The 21,326-nt window shown below is 43.2% G+C and overlaps 3 protein-coding genes across 5 annotated transcripts in view; 2 read left to right on the top strand and 1 right to left on the bottom strand.

Annotated features, from left to right (window-relative positions):
* nkain4 (sodium/potassium transporting ATPase interacting 4) overlaps positions 1-8,437 on the top strand; it is a 42,448-nt gene extending 34,011 nt beyond the window's left edge. The window contains exons 6-7 of one of the 2 annotated variants that reach the window (XM_047611495.1): positions 5,261-5,345; positions 6,016-8,437. In XM_047611495.1, coding sequence (XP_047467451.1) covers positions 5,261-5,345; positions 6,016-6,025 — 95 coding nt within the window. In that variant the 3' untranslated portion in view covers positions 6,026-8,437. The remainder of the gene's footprint in view (positions 1-5,260; positions 5,346-6,015) is intronic. The other variant, XM_047611504.1, reaches the window with a different exon arrangement.
* Positions 8,123-12,907, bottom strand: birc7 (baculoviral IAP repeat containing 7). 2 transcript variants are annotated; one of them, XM_047611477.1, is made up of 7 exons: positions 12,175-12,907; positions 11,532-11,631; positions 10,802-10,883; positions 10,607-10,652; positions 9,683-9,892; positions 9,007-9,072; positions 8,123-8,865 (listed from the first exon to the last, which is right to left on the bottom strand). In XM_047611477.1, exons 1-7 carry the CDS (start codon positions 12,665-12,667, stop codon positions 8,663-8,665), a joined length of 1,200 nt encoding a protein of 399 aa, XP_047467433.1. In that variant the 5' UTR covers positions 12,668-12,907; the 3' UTR covers positions 8,123-8,662. The 2 variants fall into 2 exon arrangements, with proteins under 2 accessions (XP_047467433.1, XP_047467441.1); XM_047611485.1 differs by having other exon boundaries at positions 8,123-8,862; positions 12,175-12,906.
* A 945-nt stretch (positions 12,908-13,852) lies between these two features.
* On the top strand, positions 13,853-20,491 carry LOC125023897 (YTH domain-containing family protein 1-like). Its single transcript, XM_047611465.1, has 6 exons — positions 13,853-14,471; positions 15,267-15,291; positions 16,707-16,786; positions 17,033-18,688; positions 18,861-18,905; positions 19,029-20,491. Exons 1-6 carry the CDS (start codon positions 14,445-14,447, stop codon positions 19,053-19,055), a joined length of 1,860 nt encoding a protein of 619 aa, XP_047467421.1. The 5' UTR covers positions 13,853-14,444; the 3' UTR covers positions 19,056-20,491.
* Positions 20,492-21,326: the final 835 nt, after the last annotated feature.

Raw genomic sequence — 21,326 nt, 5'->3', positions numbered from 1 at the left:
CCCCGGGAGAGGCTGAAAGGAAGGAGAGGGAAAGATGAGAAAGAGGAGCACCTGAGGAGAGCGGAGAGTTTATTAAGAACGAGCCGAGGAGGGGGGAAAAAAACAAAGGAGGAAAGGCAATAGCAGGAACAAACAGCACGAGACAAGATGAGCTTTTCACAAATAAGGAGATAAGACAAGAATTCCTCTCACGCTGAGCACTCGCTCACTCTCCAGCGAGCGGCCTGAGTTAGATTTGAATGCTCAGACTTGCGTTAAGAGTAACGGGACGAGACGCACACGTGCCACACACACATTTGCACACACTTGCAAGGAGCCACACAAGACACAATGGGCAGAATAACGAGCGTCATACACTATCAGTTCAGTGTTTGACGTGGCTTTCAGGCTTTATTGCTGATGCGGTGTGTGTGTGTGTGTGTGTGTGTGTGTGTGTGTGAGCGACAAGGCTCCCTTCCTCTGTCAAGTACTGTACACGTGTCGGTGTGCGCTCGCTTGATCGTACCTGTGTGCCGAACATATTTGTGTGTTTAGCCGACAGCTTGTGACTGACTGACTTACCAAGTGTGGGAGACTGTGTGTATATTTGTGTGTATGAATTTATTACGCAGAGTTTATCTGTGGCAAGCAGACACACCGGCAGAGTGAGTGGTGGGGAAAATCCTCTTTGTAAAGTAGGTCATGGAGTTAGCTGCCTAGCGCTGGGATAAGCTCGCTTTAGCTTGTCTGCTAATTATGCTGCCGCCCTCTGTGCTGAGTCACATCCGCAGAAAATCCTCCGCGGCAGACGGACGGACGTACGGACGGATTGACGGATTTGCACAGTAACGTCAAACTGTATACAGTGGGGAAAGGTCAAACCGGAAAAACCTTTAGTATTGCGTCTTGCAAAGACTTTAGGTAACATTTGATGTTTTGATCCGCGGTAGTTTGATTCTTTTTCATGACCTATTTATTTTTTATACATAGTAAACATCTTATTTTTTAAATATGCACTAATCAGGTGAAATAAATAGGACCCAGCGGCTGTGGCCTCCCCCACTAGGACAATGCACCCAGCCTCCAAAATCCAAGATCCCAATCCGATCGAGCATCAGTGGGAAACCTCTGAACAAGCCCGATGAACGGAGGCTCCGCCCCACAACCCCCGCAGGACCCAAAGGATCTCCTGCCAGCATCCCCGTGCCAGACATCAGAGGGCAACCCCCAGAGGTCCCGTGTCCATGTTCTGACGGATCAAAGCGGTTTCAGCAGCACGTACGGGGAGCACAACGTTTAATGTTGTGGCTCATGCAGCGTGATGATTTACATTAGAAACAGGAGGAACAATGACGGATTTAATGTGACAACTTTGGCAGGGTTATTAAAAAAAATATTCAGTAGAGGACCTTTTCGTAAAAGGCATCTTGATTTGTCTAAGTGCAAAAAAGCGCAGATAATAAAGTCGATAATTATTAAATTAAATTAAAAATTATAAAATAAACAAAAGAGTCAGCTCACACAATACCAGGTACCCTAAAACTGAAAATGTTAAATGGAATTCATCATTTATTTAATTCAGGGGTGCAATAAAAGCTTGATTTCATTACAGATCATTATGCCAAGTTCTCTATTCATTGATTAACCAAGTTATTATCAAAAATTCATTTAACAAAAAACGAAAATACCAACAACAACTATATTATTAATTTGTGGATGATGGATTTCAGTCTTCGGGATGCGTTTCTTATAATGGAGTTCAGAATAAAGTCTCGGTTAACGTTCTTTCAACTCCTCCTCCTCCTCGCTACTGACAAGAAGCACCAGATTCTTATCCATCACAGAATAACACGAGGGAGTGGTCTGATTGGTCCCAGATTCGTTCTGCAGCATGGCAGCGACTCCGAGCACGCAGCCAGAGAGCTAACACATGAGGAGCCCTGATAGATATTAACTAGTCATCGTATTTATTTATTTTTTTACAGCGTGTTCGTGTTCAGAACCTTTTTACAGACTTTTCTGTTAAAGGTTTTAAACACGGACAGTAAACCTATGTCCAACTACTTTTCTGTATGATATATATTCATTCGTATGGAGAATGCATGTTATCAATGTGTCTTCTACAAATAACTGGAAATATAGTGAATATGGACAAACAGGATATTGATGACATCACAAAATCTGTCTCTCTTTGGCCTATGGCTTTCTCATCTTTGCACGGACGATTAACTTTTAATCGACTCTCAATCAAACGTTTACAGCATTTTCATATGCAAAAATAACAAAGCATAAAACAGCTGAACTGGTCTTTAAAGTAAACGAGTAGCCCGTATAAAATGATGGTTGTGTAACGATGTGTGAGAACCGGGATGCAGAGCCAAATATTAGTGAGGCGGAGGGCACGGCCGCCTCTTGTAACTCACCTTTTCCCGCGTTGCAGACGGGCTCTGATGTCTTCAGCTATCTGCCTGCTCTTTATCTCGCTCCCTGTCTTTGTGTCTGCCCTGCCTCTCCTTTGTTTTTTTCTTGATCCCCCTCACACACACACACTCTCTCTTTTCTCTTCTCTCCAACCCCATTTCTCCCTCCTGGTCATTTCTCCTTTATCTTGGTGCCTGTGTCTCATTTCACTGTCAGCTTGCCAAATCTTTCACACACACGCAGACACACACACACACAAGGATGAGAGCTGCCGCAATATACTGCAGACTGACTGCCAGCGTCTCTCATGGTTCAGTACAGGTCCTCTGTTTTCAGCCGGTTTCCATGCGAACTGAAATATAATCGTCTTGCATTACTCCCTACTTGTGTAGGGGCACCGCATACATGCCTTAACTATTGACCTACATACCTTTCATGTCTTGCATGTACTCGCACGAGGGAAAATCTGCTTAGCAAGAACCCGATCTCACCTGTTTCACTGGCAGAGGACTCTCCAGAACGCTGATTAAATCGCCAGAATAAACAAGCCGCCTGAGTTAGCAGCGTCATTCTTCTATTTTTATGCGCTTATTTTTAAGTTTTTATAAACTTTCCCAGGAAACAGCGTTGATTGCTGCGGGACGTTTATCACCTGTCGGTGTCGGTGTTCGCGAAAAGCCGTTTTTTTACCGTTTACTCGTGGTTGTTTTCACTGATTTCTCAAACCAGCGCAGTTCAGTGAGCTGCTTAGAAAATCAGCCATAAGGTCAGGGTCAGACCAATGCATGCAGTAATTAATGGGGAAATGGTTCAACAGTGGAAAAGGGATTAAGTGCTTGGTATACTGTATAGTATAATATATAGGAGGGCTGGAGATCAGAGCTATAAATTTAAAGAAACTTGCTTGACTTTTGTCAGTAAGAACCACAAACTGGTGCAGCTGGTTTCATTAATGGTTGGATACATACCTGTCCTGGCGGTTAACTTCCCACCAGCTCCTTAGAGCTGAAGAAGCTACTGGGATGAGCCAGTGAAACATCTTCTCAAAACTCTACAAGTCCAGTTACCCTTTTTTTCTCCTTTTTTTAAACACCTTTTGGATTTTCACAACCTGGATGACTGAGAACCTTCACAGACATACTTCATTAGAGTAAGAACAGAAAGTGCCACACAGGCACCCGTTGGGCCTCGGATCAGGTTGTTCTGTGAATGTTGCGCAAGATTCATGGCAGGAATTTGAGTTTCAAATATCTTCAAAGTGGAAAAGTTGACCTGTTGGCTGCACTAAACGTCATTAGGATTCCCCTTCTGGAGACTGTGACGATCTGTGTCGGGTTTTGCGACAATCCGTCCGATAGAAGTCATGATCATGAGTGTTAAGTGTGGTTAATACTTCTGCAGGACGTGGACAGTGTAACCTACGCAAACTTTTCCTCACACAAATGTTTGTATCTCTGAACCTCCTCAGTTAACATTTCCAAAACAATCGATTCAAAGATTGCAGAGATGGCAGAAGCAGACAGAAATACTAAAGCGGGAATACGCTACTGTCAGCTCTTGTGCTCTGCGTTGCCCGTGATGTGTAGTTACATTTCTGGGGGGGTTGCACGTCAGGCTACGGCTTTAGGGTCACTACCTAGGGTAGTGAAATTGACGCAGAAGTATAAATCGCGCATTAGACTGACAGACCTCATCAGACCAACATTGCCGCCCCCCCAGGGCTGTTAGCGTGTGGCAGCCATCATTATCATCAAACTGTATTCCTCAGCACAGTTTATCATGGCAGGGGATGGGTCCCCACCTGCGTATAATGGGAAAATCGCTGGTACAGAAAGGAGTGTTTTTTTTGTGGGTGGGAAGTATGTGTGTGCAGATGAAACACTGAATCCCAGGAAACCAGGACAGGGTCAGAGGAAAGGGACAGCAAACACAACCCCTCCTGGCTGCATGTGTTCATCCTGCACACCTATCAGCATTCAGCAGACCACCCGAGCCTCCTCTTATCAGGATGGAACCGATTTGGCCTAGCAGTAGTTTTCCATGGCTGGTTCGTGTGTGTTTTTGTCCCCCGCAGCTGTTGGTTCCCAAAAAGTAACAGATCCGTCTATTTTCTGTTATTCTCTTGTGCTGTTTGCTTTGTGTCTTTTTCCACTGAATTGCTCCCTTCGTGGTGTTTACAGGAGGCTCGCAACTCCTGGACATGCAGCCTTTTTTTTTTTTTCTTTCACATGCGCTCCCTTAACTTAATCTCCCCGGCCCCCTGTCAATCAGATCGACAAGCGTGACGCACCCCGTCCTCCCTCTCTCCTTCTCCCCCTTCTCGTTACCCCTCGAAATCCGCCAGCCTTTTCCTCCGTCTCAAAGCATCTGTGAAAAATACGCTGCTCTTCGGTAAAAGCTCCAGCCCTTCCTCGCTCGCCACGGTGCAGCCGCACGTCCACTTGTCTGCTCTTTGCCGAGAGTGTGAACTCTTAAGTGGGGAAATAAACAGAAAGCATCGAGCATTCGTTTGGTGGCTGAAGGTCACCTCTGTTTCTGGGCGATAAAAAGTGCTTAGGCTGTTTTGACAGCTGGCAGGCGCTCACCTGTTCCCGAGCTTTCCCTTTGGCTTGAGGCAGATGCGCAGATGAAAAAAAAAAAGTTAAAACAGGGAATTTTTTTTTTCTTCCCCCGTTTCCTTCTTTTGTTGACTTTGTCAAAGTTAAAACCAGAAATAAGACTCAAAGCGTGTGTGTTTCTTGGTGAGCTGCCTGCTTCGCGACATCCATCCGCAACTTTTTGTTTCCATTTCCACATGTTTGTCATGTTGTCTGTCTTTTGAGTTCCTCCATAATTTATGTTTTCAATCCTTCGTTTTCAGTTGATTTTATTGGTGGATTTGACCCATTCCCACTCTACCATGTCAATGAGAAACCATCTCATCTCCTCTTAAAGCCCGTGTACCTGTAAGTATGAGTGTGCACTCATCCCACGACACGTGTCTTAGTAGTTTTGTGTTTTAGGTGTCACTGCGAGAGCGCAGTTGTGTTGTAATTGCATGTAGACATGGTTGCATTTCACCCACATTTTCATGACTTAATGTTCGTTCGGTTGTTTTAATTTGAACAAGATCCATTAAGTTACAACACAATGTTGTCGAAGTAGAGATTGTGCAGGGAGGAAAAATTAAAGTCAGGCCTGTGCAGTAAACTACAGTTTAATATGTCCTGTGAGATTGGTCAAGGCAATACGAAGGCTTTCGTAGCACTGTTTTTTGTCAGTGTGTAGTTTATTACATTTGTGCTCACTCCACAGGGATCTACTCATACAGACACACGCAGAAAAACATACAAAATTCTCTCTGATATTGGATTAATCAATTAAGTCGTACGGGGAACTTAATAACAATAAGCTTGCGAAGTCGTGTAATAATTCTCTGCCAACATGAAATGAATATTTTATTAGCTCCTTGACAGTTTAATCAGCTCCGTCTCTAATGGGAGGAAGTTTTCATCTCCCCAACCTACTGGGAGTTATATCCTGGATAAATGTATCCAGGGAAGTGTCTGCATGTGGATCCATGTGTGAGTTACCCAACAACCGCTAACCCTCTACCCATGTTTCTGTCCTCTCCAGGTCTACGTAAGTAGGAGAGCACCCAGCTCGAAGGTGATGCGGCAAATTTCCCACGGAGACGAAATGCCTGTTGTGACACAAACATCCCAGTGCACTTCTGCACACCAGACGTTCCTCCCCCCCGCCTGGATTTCTGTACTTTAAACATGTAATTTGCTGGTGCGCTGCCCAAAAAAAAAAAAAAAAAAAAAAAAGCCAACGTTTCTCAGTTTGGGTCCATTGTGACGAGTTCAGGGGACTGGGGAATTACGGTAAAACGAAGCTTGTATTTTGGAGCATTTGTGTGTTTAGAGAGATATCCATCCTTTTCTTTGCGTTCTCCGCTGACGGCCCACTGCTGCGACCCACCCGACGTGAGCTAATGCTCCCCAGGACCGTGACTGTATGGAACATGTACAGTATATAAATACATTGTGTGTGTAATCAGGGACTGCCCAGCATTCCCACTCTGTGGTACAGTGTCTTAGAGGACTCAGTGATTTAGCATATTATTGCTGGTTCGGCTCAGATCTTGGCCAGAGGACTGAATTACAGTGGAGCCTGTGGAATGAGCTATTGTGCGCTGTCTGTTTACTTTAGTCCAGGATCTGCGTGCATAAATACAGAAGCGGAGCAGGAAGAGGCAGGGGAGTGGAGAGGTAGAGGCCTGGGAGGGAACAAAAGCACAAAAGCGCCAAACCTACGGGGGCATCTGTCAGAAATAGAAAATATAAATAATGGAACTGGGAGGGGAAGAATTGTCAATTTAGGCGTTTAAATGTGAATATCAAGAATGCAAAAGAGTGTTGAAGGTGTTCAAACACACGGAGCCGCATGCAAGTCTTACTTTAATTTCTTGAGTCTTATTATTGTGACTATTTTTGCTACAGCAACGGCAGTATTTTTGAAACGTCGGGTGTTTGTGTTAGACATTATGCTGAAAGCTTTGTTTTCACTTCGGTTCTCTTAATTACTGAGATCTGTCAAAGACAGTCATTACAAAGGTTACACTGCATATGTTTAACTTGAATCAAACAATAGGAATTGTTTCACTCTTTATATTACACGCACAGCCTATTGTCTAGTTGTTTGGGTATGACCTTTGGTGCAGAGGTAGCATAGCTGTACCTGGATACCTTGTCTGCTCTCAGTTTAAACCCTCCATGACGTTAGTCTCAGTTGTGCTTGTTTAATAGCATGTTTTTGAGCAGGGTTTGCGTTGTAATTGTGTATAGCATATTAGGAAAATATGGCATCTTTATCTCACAGTGTTTGAGCTGGTTAGAGCTGGTTCGGCTTTAACTGAAAGCTTCTTCTGAGCTCTCGACATCTTTCATTCTGACACAGCAAAGTTTATTTTGGGCTCAAGTGCACAAACATGTATCACATCTCCCACTTAGCACTTTTTTTGTGTGCTTGTTCATGTTTGATTTTTCCACAGCAAAGTCAGACGTTGTCACATCTCCCTTCACCTTCCTGCGCGTGTGAATCACCGCTGACCTCTGGTGGTCAAAGTGCTCATGTACAAGTTGCAGCGCTACCCGGTTTCTGGTCTTTTTTAGTCATCGCTCTGTCCCGGCCACCTTTTATTTCTTACATTGTGTTTTAACCGTACGCAGGTTAAGACTCTGCCACCGTCTATATTTGATTGCAGATCCTTTCTATTTTTTCATTTGTTTGATTGCAATATCTCTTGGTGCATAGACAGAAACTGACCGCTAAGCTTGTCGTTTTTTTTTTCTATAATCAAAAGGAAGATGTTTTTGTATTTCGTTTCCAGTTATTTTTAATCTACTATCTGCAGCTAAAAATATCAAGTGAGTGTCAGATTCCTCTGTGATATTTAAATATTCTTCACTGCCAATTGTCTAAACTGTTAAAACATCCTCTGACCAATTGTGACGGCTATTTTTACAACGATGCGAGCAAACCATGTTGATTTGATAGGTCAGATCTCTATTGGAGGGTTGCAATCATTTCTATGTCATTACTGTCTTTATATCTTAAGGTTTACACGTTTCTGGTAAGCTAACCCATCTGTGTGTGTGTTAGAAAAAACACAATGCACCTCACACTGTATCATAATCAGTATTAGTAGTAAAATTCTACTAAAATTGTTAATGTAAAAAATTAAAAAAAAAAAATACTAGTCTTCCTCTCAGTGCAATACATCCTTTTCCCAAACCCTGGCGGCTGGTGTTAGTTGACGCCCGTTACGGTTGTGTATGTGCTAGTCTCCACTGAAAAAGATTCCACCTCTTTGTAGATATGTTTTTCTTTGTATAGAAAGTGGAAAAAGATGATCTTCCTCTTTTGTTTTCGCGTCCTGTGTTGCTCCGAACTCATGTGACCTGATTGTGTACTCCTATTTATCCAGAACTGTGCTTTGTGTTCATGTAAATAGGTGTTTGTTAATAATAAAAAAAAGAATGTGCTCTTTTAATGTTTTTGTGCGTCATTATGTATTTAGTGTTTTTTTTTCTTGTTTGACTGAAAATATAATGACGACAATACACAAGTGGAATAGCTTAAAATGTTTAATATAGAAAATAATCTGTCAACAAGCAACCAGCACTCTTTATTTAAGGGGTGGGGGAGGGGGGGTTCAGTGGAAAATTCAAGGCCACTCTTGCAACACCTGTATAATGGCGTATTTTCAACACCAGCCTTAGGACATGAAAGCGCGGACACTGCCTCTGATGACAGCTCTGCAGATGGGGCAGTGGCGCAGGCTGGCAGCGCAGTCTCCACAAACCACCAGGTGACCACAGGGGATGAAGACGATGGACACCAGCTTGTCCATGCACACTTTGCAGGTCCTCTCCTCCTGCAGCTGCCTCAGCAGCTCCTCCGGGCTGGGGTCCTTAACTGCTGGAGAAAACACAGACGGAAGGGCGAGCAATTTGGTCAAGCGCAATCTTATTTCAGCATTTTAATTGGCTAATTTGATGTAAAACTGTTGGAAGCACAAAAAATGATTTCTTGTAAATCGCACAGATGTTGCTCACTGACCTTTCTCTCTGATGGGTGTCTGCGTTCTTACATTTCCTGCACTGGGGCCCTGCCTTGTCTCTGGCTCTGAAGCACACACGAAACAGTCAATCAGACGTGCATTTCCAAAGGAAAGGAAGGCATTTTAATTAACTTGGCGAAAACGACTGGCTCTTTTAGTAGTCTGAATTTCAAAGGATTTCCTGTAGGGACTAGTATCAAACAAAAAAAAACAACAACAATGGCCTTTAAGGTCACATTTGACTTAAACTACGAAAAGAATCATATGAAAAGTATTGATTCTATAGAAATTTCCTGTATTTTCTGATACAATATGATATAGAAGATCATTACGGACCAGGAATAAACTGCTTTGCGTTGTATTTGTGTCACTTTAACTTATGTTTTGCAAAATATTGGATAATTGTTATTTACTAGGACCTGAACAGCTATTTAAATTAAAATTTCTGGGAAGTTTTAGCCATCTGAAATGTGACAAGGGACCCCGGCAAGACAGTGTAGGGAACCCCTGTCGAATAAATGTAATGGAGGAAAGTGCACAGTATATTTTCCCTCTGAACTGTAATAGATCAGAAGTATTAAGTAGCAGAGAATGAATGTTTCTGTAAAGCATAAATAACTTGAAATAGTGTTTAAGTGCAGTACTTGAGAATATATAAACACAGCTGGCTGTTACCTCTGCTCTGTGGCTCCCTCTGTCTGTCCTCCTCCTCAGCCTGCAGCACATCAGTAACCAGATCAGATACGGACGTGTAGTGCTGGCCTGTCAGGAGGTACTTGGTCTGGACTAGACTCTCCACCACGCTGGCTTCAAAGCCCATCTGGAGCACAGTCTGCACCACAGGAGAAAGCATGGCAGAAGAAGCCCCCAGTCCCACGACCAAATCTGGGGGAAGAGAGGAGAGGGGAGTTGGGGAATAAGGTATAAGAGAAGCAGTCTGGTTTGATGCGTGCACCACACATAAATGATTCTAAAAGTGTCCAGCTTACCTTTGTCTGCCAATATCTTAACATTTCAAAACACGCACAAGATGCGAAAACGGATTAATATTGCGCTTTCTTCATTGTATGAAACAATTGCCCTGCAAGACTGCCCTGCAATAGTCATCAGATTTCCATAGCGCTCCCTAATTACTGCCATCCTAGAGCAAACGTTAGCTCAGGTAATTGAACATATATTAATTTCATTCTCAGCAGCCCCACAAAGAAATAGACCTGCTTTCTACCAACGGGGCTCGGCTCAGTGGCTTATTAGACACCTTAAATAGATCTTGCGCGCAGATTGCCTTCATCCACCCGGTGTGCATTCCTACCTGAGTGTTCTGCTCAGGTTGAGTTAAGAATGAGTCAATCAAGTCATCGCATTTGCCTGCGCGACCTGCTGCGCGAGTCAAAATGTTTCCTCAACCCTGCGCCTTTTGTGTGAACAGGCAAGACTGCATGTTGACAGTTTAATTCCTTGCAGTACAGGATATGCAGAGATAATTACCGGCATCAGATCAGGAGGCTTTTATACGCTTTTTCATGGCCGCTTGGAAGGAATTTGGTTTTCGGTGCGTAGCAACAATGCTCTGCCTCATTTTAATTTTATTTGACTTACCATTTCTGGAGCCAATATCTCTGCCTGCGGTTGTCTGTGATCCTCCCTAGAAGATATTTTGAAGTCACAATTAAAGTCAAGGATTATTTAAATGCGACGATGACAAAGAGTGTGTGTGGTGATGCGGTGGTTATAGTTTCTCCAATATTTCAGCTCCATTTTTATCCAAGTAGATAAGAGGAATAAGGTTCTCACCACAGTCTCACCCAGATGAAAATGAGCATCCTGTATGTTGCTGATATACTCCTGCCCTCTTGAATGAATTAAGAACTCACATCTGAGAAGAAAAACAAAGATAAAGATATCTGTATGCAGTGTGCAAGTAACCACATGCAGTAGATGTCATCTGTATTGAAGTATGTGTCTGTTTGTGTGTATGTAATTGCAGAATATTAATATTAATATCTAAACGTAAAGTGACTCTTCTTTTTAATCAATGAATTTAATAAAATCTACAGTATTTTAGTATAACAGATACCAATAAGCAGTATTTCTATAAAGGCGTGTGTCTTGTAAATCCCAACTATGTACGGTTAGTACACACCAATGTACGTTGTAAATCAGATTCTCAATCGCTTCTGTCTCTTCATGTAACCTCATAATAACTCCACACTGTTGACGTCACTGATCTATTGGGGAGCATTTGTCACAGGTCTCTTTGTTCTTCCTGTTACTGAAGGTAGTTGCTTATTCTCTGCTGTATGTTTGGGATCATTATCTCATCCTGCAGAATGAATTCACGAGTGAACTGATGAACTTTCTACTGATGGCGCCGTGCAGCCGACAAGATTCTCAACTCAAATCGGAAGCAACTAAAACTTGAGCGCAACTGTACACCTAAAAAAAGTAATTATCCAACGCGAGGGCACACATTATGTATTCAGCTGATGTCTTTATATCTTCCTGTGAAAGTCTCCGTTGTTACCGTGGAAACCATTTGGCGTGTTCCTGCCAGGGGTCGTCGCCTGGCTCCCAGTTCCTCAGCCCCCCGTCACAGAAGTAGCATTTGACGTTGTCACCGTGACCTGTGATACAAGACAATTGTGAAAACGGCCTCATGGCGCAGAAGCTTTGCAGCTTCACGAGTGAACACAGAAACTATCTTTACACTTGCAAGGCTGTCATAAATGGAACATATATATATATATATATGTGGGTTAGAAAGTTGTGTACAAACTACAAGATGGAAAAGTGGCAATAAAAGTGACGTGACCCATTTCTGACACAGTCAAAATGAACATATTCACGTGTTAATGGTCATTATCATTGACTAGAATATTTTGTTTTGGCGTTTGCGATGTTGTGTCCACACTGTGTTGTGTATTGCCTGCTGCTGTCCAGTCCTCCTTCTTTAGCAGCCCCAGCTTTGTCCAGGTTGTTCTGTCCACAACATCATGACTCAGCAGGACAATTGTACACTGAACTCACTCTCATAGAGGGGACACTCTAGCAGCGACTCGGTCAGTATGGAATGCAACACACGAATGGACACTTACATGTTGCTAAATAAACTATTTTAGGAAAGATTTAACAAATGTTTTTAGGCTTTGCAATGAGACGTGGAGTACCTGTGTAGAAAAATCCTGCTCTGGCAAGAATATCTGGCTGGACTGAGGCCTCGGTTGGCCAGTTGTGAAAAGTGGTGAGCCGGGACTCCTCTGCTTCCATCTCTGGGTATACTGCTTGTCCAGCTGTTCCCTGGTCATCCATAGTCATCCTCTGGAGCTGACTCAACAGCTGCCCGTCGACAGAGTCCGAGGAGCCAGCCTGGAGAGGAATATTTCCCACAGATCGGCCTTGTATGAAGCTGCAAGTGGGGAAATGTCTCTTGTGCTCCTGGACTGGGCTGTCCCCATGAACCCAGCATCTTAAAATTCCGCCACAGCAGAAACACTGAACTTTGTCCCCGGGGCCTAGAAAGAAGAAGCCCGCCTTGGCCAAGTCGCCAGATGTGACAGGTGTGTCCGCTGGCCAGCTCTGGAAAGTCTGAAGCCTCTCCGCTTCTCCTCGCATCTGAGGCTCCTCAAGGATGTGCAGCATAGTTCTCCTGTCACCCGTCATTCTGCGGCATATAGGTTTTCCTTTCGCTTTTTGTCCTGTGCCAGTCTTCCGTTTTGCAGTCCATAGTGGAGCGCTCACTGAAGGTGAGTGCAGCACACCAGCTGAAATAATATGATCAGCTGTGGGAGCCTGCGCCGTGGTGGCCCACAGGAGACTGCTTTCCAGAAAATCCCCTGAATGCCAGAACGTATGCTCATTGATCCTTGGATGAATGACGGCCGGAACATGCCACGTAGCTCCACCTCTTAGGAAAAAAGGGTCAGCATGTAAATCGCTTCAGAAGCATGCCGTAGCCCAACAACTAATAATGTGATTAATAAACGGAGAGTCATTAAAAACAGAAGTAAGCTCAAGAATGTAATTTAAAGCTTCCAGCTGAATAGTGGAATGCCATTTAACTCATAATATATAAGAGTAGCCACAACTAATGCTGAGTAGAAGAAAATGCAGGTATCAACTTGACTTGGGTTTGAAGATAAATTGTAAAAATAAATAAATGAAAATAGGAGGATTAACTACTTAAACATACAGAAAATAAGCTGTGTAATCTTTCCTTGGTGGTGTAAGAAAATGAGAAGATACATTAGACCCTTAGTGTCTGTTGTGTTAGTTGGGCATTTAAATATTTTGTATTTCTATTGAGGTATTTTAAAATTCTCAATAACCAGCAATAAGATGCTGACAAGGAGAAAGACAAGTAAAAACATAATCTACAGAAAATAATTTTTAAATCACTCTTATGGCGCAAGGGTTATGAATAAGAAAGTCAAACAAGTTACTGAAAACATTAATAGTAATATAGAGATCATCACATTCACATAAAGGTTTCTTTTTCTTTTTTGACCTTTGGCTCAATTTGCTGCCCCCTGCTGGTAAAAAGGAGTAATGTGTTTGTTTTTTTATTTTATTACAGCTCAGTCAAACCTGCTCAGCCAATGATCCTTAAATAGTCGCGTATTAATTGCCATGACAACACAGGTATAATATTATTTTACCTGTCAAAAAAAAAAAAAAAAAGAGCTGGGTGCAGTCCTGGACACTAACAACGTGAGGATTTATACTAATATCTTAAACTTTGACTGGACTGCCTCCTCATTGTGTTATATTTTTTAATTCCACAAGTACGAACACCGTGCAAAGGCTGCAGAAAACCACACACAGTCTGCTGACACTTCATCTGCGTTTACACTCACAGATGTTGCAGAAAATAGCGCTAGTGTCCAGTAAAGGAGTAAACTTCTTTAACTGAAGTGTCGATGTTTATGGCCCGGGTCCATGGGTTATTTCTGTATCGTTAAATCACAGGCGTTAGATTGCACGTCCTGTTAATGGAGATGATGCTTCAAACTTTTGCCACCCCGCGGGGAACGACGTGAACTACAGCGGCGGCTCAAAGCCCGGATGGAGCAGCCATTGGGGAAGTGTACGGGGCTTTAACGTAACTGAGGAGGGCTCTGTGTCTCTGTGGAATATATATATAAAAAATAGGACAAAGTAAAAGGCGACCGAAGATAGAAATACTCAACATCCGAACGGGCAACTCAGCGACACATACCGTGAAACTGAAGGCCTGTACAAGGACTTGATTGCTGTCGGACACAGTATCTTGAAGTGTGGAAGTTGGGATACGTCCACACGGCGGAAAATCTACAGCTGAGCCTGAGCTAGCCACGGAGCTAACTGCAACTGGGCTGTGAACTTGCTCTCAAATCACGGGGGTTGAAACTCAGTCACAAGCTCAGGCTCTGTGCGAATCCAGGGACTTGCTTAATGAATTATGTCTGCCACAAGCATCGACCCTCAGGTAGGAAGGACGACGTGTCTCTCCCGTAGAGAGCTTTGGAGCTAGCTACCTGCTAACGTTAACGAGTTGTCGGGCTACGGCTATTCCTCGGAAGTGCTAGCTAGCCACTAGCAAGTTAGCCACATTCCGTGAAATTGTTGTATGTCTTAATGGACTTCTTAGAAAGATTACTCATATAAACCAGCACGCGGCTCACTGCCAAGTACATATTTAACAGAATTGTAGTTTTGTTGACGACATGAGAGGAAAAAAAGTCCCAAACCTAAGGTTTGAGACGAGAAACCTAATGCTAGTTAGGGTGAACAGATTTACACAAGTGCTCAGGCTAACCTATTCAGTAAATAGTAAGTTTTAGTATAATGTGTCATGTTGTCTGAGCTGACCGAGTTGTTTTCAGCCGTTTACTGAAAAACTCGTCTTCAAGCTGCATTAACGTCACTGAAAGCCATTTTAAGGGGTCTACGTTTGTTAGCAAAGTTGTACGTGAATCAATGGTAGCATTAGCTGCTCAAAAAACTATCTTTATGTGTACACTAAAATGTGTAATACGCTAAATAAATTGCAATGACTTGTGCAGCCAACTATAAACATCAGCTCCTTTAAGCCGTAGAGAACCATGGGTATATATTCTGCATTGCTTCTCTTCATGAAGTAGTCTTATGTTCAGCCTCTTGGCAGAAAAACTGGCTACATTTAGGAGTGTATCCAGTCCTAACCTAAAAGTGAAATCTCAGACAACTGAAAATAACCCACTTCTTTCTTTCTTTTTCTTTTTATGATTCGACCTGGATGCAGAGATCAAAGGGACAAGCATCTAAAGGTGAGCTGGGGAGCAGAGATATGTTTGTTCAGGGCCTACGTTCACCAAATGAATCTGAATAATGTTATTCTCTGTATCTAACATACACGTCTATCGGGTCCCGCAATATTTCAGGAAAACAAATAGCATTTTTGCTGAATATTGGTGCATTGTGATGAAAAGGTACAGATGAAATAACGTGACTGTGGTGACAGGATAATTTGTCATCATCTGTCACTTCCATGGATGAATACCCAGGTCTGGAAAGAGATGTCTTGAATAATTTTGCTGATAGTCTCTAATACATGCTTCAGAAATCAATACGTAGGACTAAAAACGTTGTAAAAGCGTGAAGTTTGTCTCACATATAGACTCACGTGATTGTCTAGAAACCTCAGGATATTTATAGATAACAATAACATATTTGACACTGGCCTGTGGGGCAACATAGATTATTCTTCGTTTAGCCACATTTTCATTGTCATGTCATGATGGTCTGTTATATTACACAGAATCCACTGTAGCCACAATAAATTTAAGCAGCAGATGGCTTCTTGTCATTTGATGCAGAAAGTCTTTGTCTTATCTCACAGTTGTGCGTTTCAAATGTAACATGTCTGGGGTATGACTTTAAGTACTGTAAAATGATTTAAGTTCCCTTGAATCTATGAAATGTATTTAGCAAAAAGGCAACTGACTGGACTTGTTTGGAGTTTCTTAAACACTTCTCTCCACTCTTCCATGTGGCTTCTTCGTGACGAGTGGGGAAACATTTTCAAGGAAACTCAAGCTCAGTTACTTTTGTTTTAGATATACCTTGACCCGGATGAGTGAGAATCTAATAGAAACACTTTAAATATAAATGATTTTCTTTTGTTGTTTTTTTCTGTCATCACTAATGAAATATTTACAGGTATTGTCAGTTCCTGGTATTGGTGGTGATGTTCCCAAGGCCTAGTTATTGTATGGTTCGTGATTTTTAAGTCGTGTTTGATCCACTGCTATTGTTTGGAGAGGTGGAGTGAGTGGCAGGTCTTAACTTGTCATTCACCTATAGTTCTGGCCGACTACAGCCCGATTCACCTCCAGAATAAGGTTACCTCAAGGGCCACAAGACTCTCTGACGTGCCACTTATTTTGATTTGATTTTTGTTTATTTGAAAAGGACATGCGCAAGGGACAGACAGACCTGAGTACTAAACTGTGAGTTTAACGTGATATAATCGGTATGTCTTTGTGTACCACTAATAAAATAATGAAACAAAAGACGTGTGTTATGGTTGAAATATTTCAGTAGCGTAATTTAATGACAAGGTTATCATCCTCAAATCTGTTGTGAGCTATATGTGTTGCTGCTGTCTCTCACCTAATAAAAAAAGAAGTCACCCATACAAGTAAATTTTGATGTTTGTTAATGTAATTTTGTTTTTCTGCAGTGCAAAATGGTTCACTGCATCAGAAGGAGACTGTCCATGACAATGACTTTGAGCCATACCTCACTAGTCAATCAACTCAGGTAAAATACGATCTCCATCTTGTTTTACATTATTCTTAAGACTATTGTTTATTATTAAATACCACTATGAGTCAAATGTGTACATGGTTGCATATACAACACTGTTTACTATTGTTTTACTCTGCCTGAAATAATACTTATATTATCTATAAATAAGAACCACACCTTTTAGACCTTTCAAATGTTTTAGATTAAATTGTACATTACTTGCTAATCTTGTGATTCTGGTGGCTTTCATTTATTCAGAACAACAGCTACCAGTCTATCACCGACCCCTACCTGTCCAGCTACTACGCTCCATCCATTGGCTTTCCATACCCCCTCAGTGAGGCTCCCTGGTCCACAGGTGGAGACCCCCCTATTCCATACCTCACCCCGTATGGACCCTTGAGTAATGGAGACCATCACTTCATGCCGGACACGGTGTTTGGCCAGCCGGGGGGCCTGGGAAGCAGTATCTACCCCCACAGGTTTAACTTTTTCCCTGAAAACCCTGCCTTCTCTGCTTGGGGCACGAGCGGTTCCCAGGGCCAGCAGACTCAAAGTTCAGCCTACGGTGGCAGCTATAGCTATCCCCCCAGCTCCTTGGGGGGTACTCTGGTGCCTGATGGTCAGACGGGCTTTCACAGTGACACCCTGAACAAAGCCCCTGGTATGAACAGCCTTGAGCAGGGTATGGTTGGTTTGAAGATCAGTGGGGATGTCACTGGTCAGGGCTCTGGAGTCAAAGCGGTGGGATCTGTGATTGGTGGACCTGCAGTGGCGGCGACAGGAAATGGAGCGACCCCTATTGGAATGCCTCCGCAAAAACCCACCTCCTGGGCGGCCATTGCCAGCAAGCCTGCCAAACCACAGCAGCTGAAACCTAAGGTGAAGCCGGGAATGCCCAATCCGGGAGGAGCTCTCCCCCCGCCGCCCATCAAACATAACATGAACATTGGGACCTGGGATAAGGGCCCAGTGACTAAAGTAGCCACAGCTCCACTGCAGCAGCAGCCGCAGCAGCCGCTTGGCCTGCCTCACGGCATGCCACCTCAAGGCCCCATGCAGCAAGGACCCATGCAGCCCCCTCCTCACCAGTCATTGGTGCAACCCCAGATGCAGCCCATGGCCTTACAGCCCCAGCACCCCCATCACCAGCACCATCAGCCTCCGCCCCAGCCCTATCAAAACCACACCCAGCCCCCACAACCCCAGACCCGCTGGATTGCCCCACGCAACCGCAACCAAGGCTATGGACAGGGCGGGCCTGGCCATGACGGTAGTGGTGTCATGGGTGTGGTTGGTAGTGGGACCAACGGCCCCCAAACGTCTGCAAGTCAGGGACCTGGTGCAGAGTCCCACCCAGTGCTGGAAAAGCTGCGTGCCTCCCATAGCTACAACCCCAAGGACTTTGAATGGAACCTGAAGAACGGTCGCGTTTTCATCATTAAGAGCTACTCTGAGGACGATATTCATCGGTCCATCAAGTACTCCATCTGGTGCAGCACGGAGCATGGCAACAAGCGGCTGGACTCAGCCTTCCGGGCCATGAATGGTAAAGGTCCCGTGTACCTGCTGTTCAGTGTCAATGGCAGTGGTCATTTCTGCGGCGTGGCAGAGATGCGTTCACCAGTGGACTATGGGACCAGTGCTGGTGTGTGGGCACAAGACAAGTGGAAGGGAAAGTTTGACGTGGACTGGTTGTTTGTTAAGGACGTGCCTAATAGCCAGCTGCGCCACATCCGCCTGGAGAACAACGACAACAAGCCAGTGACCAACTCCCGTGATACCCAGGAGGTGCCTCTGGAGAAGGCCAAGCAGGTGCTAAAGATCATCGCCACCTACAAACACACCACCTCCATCTTTGATGATTTCTCCCATTATGAGAAGAGGCAGGAAGAAGAGGAGGAGGTGCGCAAGGTGGGTTCAGTCCCTTACAGTGTTTCCTTAAATGCATCTAAATTATGTTTGGCTCCTTTCACCAGAAAATCAACCCTGTCCTGGACAGATGCTGCTTACTTTATTTTATATTTGACTGTTGACTTGTGAGAGGCTAATTCTTGTTTTTGTCCTCATTTGCTAATTTCCACAGACTTTTGAACCTCCTCAGATACAGAACCGCTCTCGGTTGGATCAGGTAAAGACCTACCATGTTTACTTGTGTCACTGATGAGTTCACACGGTGAAGATTTTATTTCACCTTTTGGATCACTGCTTCCTCCATTTATAATTCTATTCTTTGTGTTCTTTCTCAAAACAGGAGCGCCAAAACAGGAATAAACAATAGAAGACATTTATTCTTGGCTTGATCAACAGTTACACTAGGACTTGATTTAAGAGACAGAAGAATATGAAAATGCAACCAAGCCCTTCATTTTTTTTTTTTTCTATTTAATCCTGGTGAATCTCTGCCATTGTCGAGACTTGTGCTTTTTTTGCCCCATGTACCACCACTTCTTGTGCAGGGATAACAAGCTGATTTAATGTATTACCTAGTCGCCTCCACACTCTTCAATTGAGTTTTTTTTTTTTTTTTTTTTTAATATATTTTTCCCGTTCCATAACGTACTCTTCTCTCATCAGACTGGTTTTTCTCTCTCTTGCTCCAACCCCCTCCTCTCTACAATTAAATCAGGGTTTGACTGCACCATGGAGAAAAAAAAATCTGCCACTTTATATTTCAGTACAATCAGGAACGGATGTGTCCTGCCCCTTTTTGTCCAGTTGGGGGCAACATTGCCATGCTTCAGAGGCGTAACTGTGCCAACAGGGTTGGAGGATCCCAAAGGCAATGTCGGACTTGGAACTGTGCGATAATAAAACTTCAATGGTTTATCTATTTTTCATTCAAATCGACAAAATCTCTATTTTTTGGCTTACTACTGACAATTTTCATTTCAGAAAACCTTTTTTTCTGGAGCCTTAATGTTTTTTTTTTTTCTAATTATTGATGACTTCTCAAAAGAACTGCTCAAACAGTGACACTGCTGGAGAAATCAGGGATAGTGTGAAGTCACACGGGACTTGAGACATTTCAGAGGAGGAATTGCAAAGGCCTCTGGGAAAGAAATAACGGATGTGTCCTCCACGGCCAGAACTCTCACCATTTAAATCAAAAATTGTACTATCGACATCTTTCACACCCCTATGCTTTTGCTTTCTTTTGGTGTTTGTCTTGAATGCGGTCTTTTGTACGTTTCATCAGGAGATTCTACTTGTGCACACAACCCAGTCTGAGAGAATTGTCGCATCCACCATTTTAAATTGCTTCATCAAAATTATGTAACGATGTAACTGCTACATTGAATGAATTGTCGCTATTGCATTTTTGTTCCTCGAAAAAAAAGGGGGAGGGTTCACATTTTGTCCATTCACCGTCATTCTGTCTTAATCCTCAGTTTTTTTGTGTTTTATTTTTCCCCCCCTTGAATTTGGTTTTGCTAAGTCTATCATGTTGGTCGTAATGCTAAGCTTTAACGTAGGAGCCTATATATTCATGGAGAAAGCCTAAAAATGTATAACCTAAAAATTAATGTAACTGATTTACTATCGAGTAAGAAAAAAAATAAGAATGAAATGTGGTTTCTGTGTGTTTTTTGTTTCAGTTGTTTCAACTATAATTTGTTTTAGACTGATTCTATTGATAAACTATTTCTGAAGTATGTTAACGGGGGGGAAAAAAAAGAAATGAAAAAGATTGGATATTAAAAACAATGTCATTAATAGATGTGTGTGTGTGTGTGGCCATGCATGGCACGCTGCAAAAGTGTCTGCTGGAGATGTTAACACTATTATCCTCCCTGCAGGCTGTCTTTAAGGTGAGAGTGCTGTTGTTTGGTTAACAGTCTGTTTAAAAATAACGGTGCCCCTGTTCTGCTGTCACAAGCTTTTGGAGGTGCAGGTTATTTGTCTGAGAGATCGGCATGTTCTCTCCTCTTGATTAGTTTGGGGTCGTCACTTCGGTGCTCTGTCGATCGCAAGTTTACGATGCTGAAAGGAATGCTGCTATAGACACGGCTGCCTCTTCGGTTGCAAGGGATCGCTGTTCGTTTGTGAATCTGTGTAAGGGTTTCAATCTGATGTAGCCTCGCTGTAACCAAACTGAGTTTCCAGATCCCTATTCGGTTTTCTGTTTAAAAAATTTGAAAGGTTAATGTGAGTTGTCAGCTAATGTGTACTGGTGTTTGTATTTTCAGAAGATGTTTGAAACTGTGTGTGTTATACGGTCTGTATTGATTCTCTCATAACACTGGCAGACATTCTGCTCTTTGCTGAGGCTTCACATCGGTATTTCCAGACGCGTGAAGCTGCATTGTGTTTGAACCTGCGCCGTGTCCCCTGCAAGCTAGAGAACTGACCACTAACGGTAGCCTTTCTTCTCCTTCCTGCCTGAACTAATCAATAGCTAGGTTGATCCAAGCAATACGGTGGACGGCCTTCGCGTGTTTTGTCTTCACCGCTTTTCTGTCCGAGCAGCGTTGAGTCGAGGGGAGATGAAAAGCTAGAGGATGGCCACAGAAGACTGTCGCAGCCGCAGCCGTGTTTGAGCCTCAGGAAG

Source organism: Mugil cephalus, chromosome 1 (assembly GCF_022458985.1).
Source record: "Mugil cephalus isolate CIBA_MC_2020 chromosome 1, CIBA_Mcephalus_1.1, whole genome shotgun sequence".
In the NCBI taxonomy this organism is placed as follows: Eukaryota; Metazoa; Chordata; class Actinopteri; order Mugiliformes; family Mugilidae; genus Mugil; species Mugil cephalus.
Note: the sequence above shows the minus strand (reverse complement) of the source record. Positions and strands in the feature narration are given on the sequence as shown.

Coding starts and splice junctions, on each gene's coding strand:
- birc7 (XM_047611477.1), bottom strand. CDS start 12,667: ATGACGGGTGACAGGAGAACTATGCTGCACATCCTTGAGGAGCCTCAG. Junction 9,893..10,606: donor AGATATTGGCTCCAGAAATG/GTAAGTCAAATA, acceptor CTCTTCCCCCAG/ATTTGGTCGTGGGACTGGGG. Junction 8,866..9,006: donor GACACCCATCAGAGAGAAAG/GTCAGTGAGCAA, acceptor TGTTTTCTCCAG/CAGTTAAGGACCCCAGCCCG.
- LOC125023897 (XM_047611465.1), top strand. CDS start 14,445: ATGTCTGCCACAAGCATCGACCCTCAG. Junction 14,472..15,266: donor CCACAAGCATCGACCCTCAG/GTAGGAAGGACG, acceptor ACCTGGATGCAG/AGATCAAAGGGACAAGCATC. Junction 18,689..18,860: donor AAGAGGAGGAGGTGCGCAAG/GTGGGTTCAGTC, acceptor TAATTTCCACAG/ACTTTTGAACCTCCTCAGAT.